At 42.6% G+C, this 2,555-nt stretch overlaps 1 protein-coding gene across 1 annotated transcript in view; it reads right to left on the bottom strand.

The window, feature by feature from the left end:
* Positions 1–2,325, bottom strand: part of LOC106809723 (monocarboxylate transporter 14-like) — a 13,250-nt gene extending 10,925 nt beyond the window's left edge. Inside the window, exons 1-2 of the mRNA XM_014812909.1 lie at positions 2,269–2,325; positions 1,077–1,290 (exon numbers count right to left, since the gene is read on the bottom strand). Coding sequence (XP_014668395.1) covers positions 1,077–1,290; positions 2,269–2,325 — 271 coding nt within the window. The remainder of the gene's footprint in view (positions 1–1,076; positions 1,291–2,268) is intronic.
* Between the last annotated feature and the right edge of the window lie 230 nt (positions 2,326–2,555).

The following is a 2,555-nucleotide window of genomic DNA, read 5'->3' as shown; positions in this document are numbered from 1 at the left end:
CGCACGATGGAGATTTTGCAATTATTACACTAAAATAGAGCGACCTGAGGTGAAATTCTTGCAAAAAAAAAAAAAACCCAATTTTTTGCTTGGGGGGGAGGGGCTCGGGGGGGGGTTCGTTCGAACCCCCGAACCCCCCCTGGCTACGGGCCTGTAGTTATATCTGTGCTGGGCTGAATATTTGACTCGTGTCACGTAAGTTTGTACATCTGGCAAGCCTGATTCAGTTCACTGATTGAGTTTAGGGACTGATTTTCTGCATACTCAAGCCCACACCGTATTTTAGCGTCTTGATTGTGCGAGTACTGGCAGGCATTTGGTCTTGTATTGGTGACGCCGAAGTTTATCTCGGTCCTCGAATTAAAGTTGACCACAATCAGGAAGAACGCTATAGCTGGAAACTGGTGGTGGTGGTGGAGGTGGGGTGGGGGGGGGATGAACCAGGGGTGACTGACTATTTCAATCTTCTCTTCTTATTTCTTCTCTTTTTCTACTCCCATCGCTCCTATTGCTTTGTTATGGCCAATATCAGATACGTGTGCTTAGGTAATTCTAACGTGTGAGCTGCATGGATGCACTATCGGCCTATTGGTTGTGATTGTGATTGCCTAGATTATACCTATTAATGTAGCTATCATGTGCGTGAAATATTATATGTTGAACAAATAAAGTGTCCCAGTCTCAAGTGCTACGGAAGGCCTAGGGCAAACTCAACAAATGGGTACATGTGAGGTTATATGGGGACGGGTAACCCATAACGTCCTCATAGGTAACTAACAGGTATTAAACTTAGATAAACAGGTAGATAAGATATGTGGTTATGGGTTATGGGGTTATTACCAGGTAGCAAGTGTGCATAATAGAAAACAGTTACGTATAACAGCGAGATGCCACTATAGCTGTATTTGTGGTGGCATATTCGTAATGGAGTTAAAATGCATAGTAAATAGCTATATATTGCATAAATTCGTCCATTAACAATAGAGATGATGAGCTCTTAATAAGACACATCACCAGGATGACGCGAGACACTCGTGTCAACCGTATATCACTGACAGCATTTATTTGACACTCACCGGTTGCCATGCACGCTGCTGTGTTAATTGAACTAATCCAGGCCGTAGACGAACTGCTCTGCTTAAATTCCTCTAGAAAGATAACGAAGAAGACGCCGACGGACCAGGTGAGACCGATCATGAGGCTCTGTGCGATGAAAGAGCTACCGACCACAACCCACGCCCAGCCTCGGTCAACGTCTCTACTATAGCGCAACATCACCGCATTCTGTGGCTGAATAAAAACGAAATAAAAAACCAACTGAAACGAAATTCACGAGAGAAGGAATAACATGTATATTTCGCACAAATTCGCAATTTACTGCGAAGAGAGGGCTTGTTTCATTAGGTACAAAAAATATAGGAATTTACTGGTGTATTCTGGGTTAGAGTCAGTGGTGGGGTAGGGTTCAAATGATGAGGTTTCTAACTATTTCTAATTTATTTACTATTCTAAGTGTAAACAGGAATGATGATATAAAGTCAAACTTGTTGTAGTAACCGGAATAAACTTTATTAACTTGTACACTGTAGCCACATCGCACAAAGATCCAAAGAACGCGCACACGCGCATACGCGCGTGTGCTCACCTCCGCGCCCAGAACCCGAATCCCCTCCTACATCTCTGTCGTCTCTATTTCCCCCAAACTCCTACAAACATACTGCCCGCACATGTACCCGTTCTCACAGACTACGTCCTTCCCCAATTTCACAGTGACCCTATAATCTGTAACCTACCCACCGTACATTCTCTCTAATACATCATGTAGCAATGACGCTCTGTCTAGCTAGCCATGTCACACGTGTAAAACAGATGTTACATTATCTCCCTTTCCCAAAAAGATGACTAGGGTAGTCATCGACTCAGCGTCCTCGCTGCCTCTACACTTTAAACCTGAACCTAACCATTCCAAAAAAAATACTATACCCTAAATTCTTCCTAACTCAACCCAATGAGGAACGTCTTTCTGTGCGATTTAAACACACCCACAATCAATACAACAAACATAAACAACAATCAAAATTGACATACGAAACCACCATATGAAGCCTAGAAAACAAGTTAACGATAAAGTTCGATCACATAGTTAAGTCAAGAGAGAAACTCAACACATTTGCATGAAACATTTGATTATCGCTGCAATTACTCTCACTCTGCGTATTTATTTATGCTGCTAACGTACGTGCGTACTGCGTATACAGACACGCTTACCGAAACCACGTTATACTGGATTATATTCCATAATCCCAGGGCACACAGGCGGCCCATGACCAACAGGCATTAATAGCAACACCCAGCACTGAGGTGTACTTGTCACTTCCCACACATCATGACATCTTACATCATACAGCCAAACAATAGACGCAAACTGAATTCATATTTTCGATGGAAATGTTTGATTGGCCTATAAAAATCAAACATCTAATTGAGAATGTGTTTAGCGGTCTGACAATATAGGTGGAACGTTACCGCTACTGGGTTAGCACAAATTCAAGAAA

The sequence above is a fragment of the Priapulus caudatus genome, unplaced genomic scaffold (genome assembly GCF_000485595.1).
Source record: "Priapulus caudatus unplaced genomic scaffold, Priapulus_caudatus-5.0.1 Scaffold380, whole genome shotgun sequence".
NCBI lineage: Eukaryota > Metazoa > Priapulida > Priapulimorpha > Priapulimorphida > Priapulidae > Priapulus > Priapulus caudatus.
This window is presented reverse-complemented; position numbering and strand designations above follow the sequence as displayed.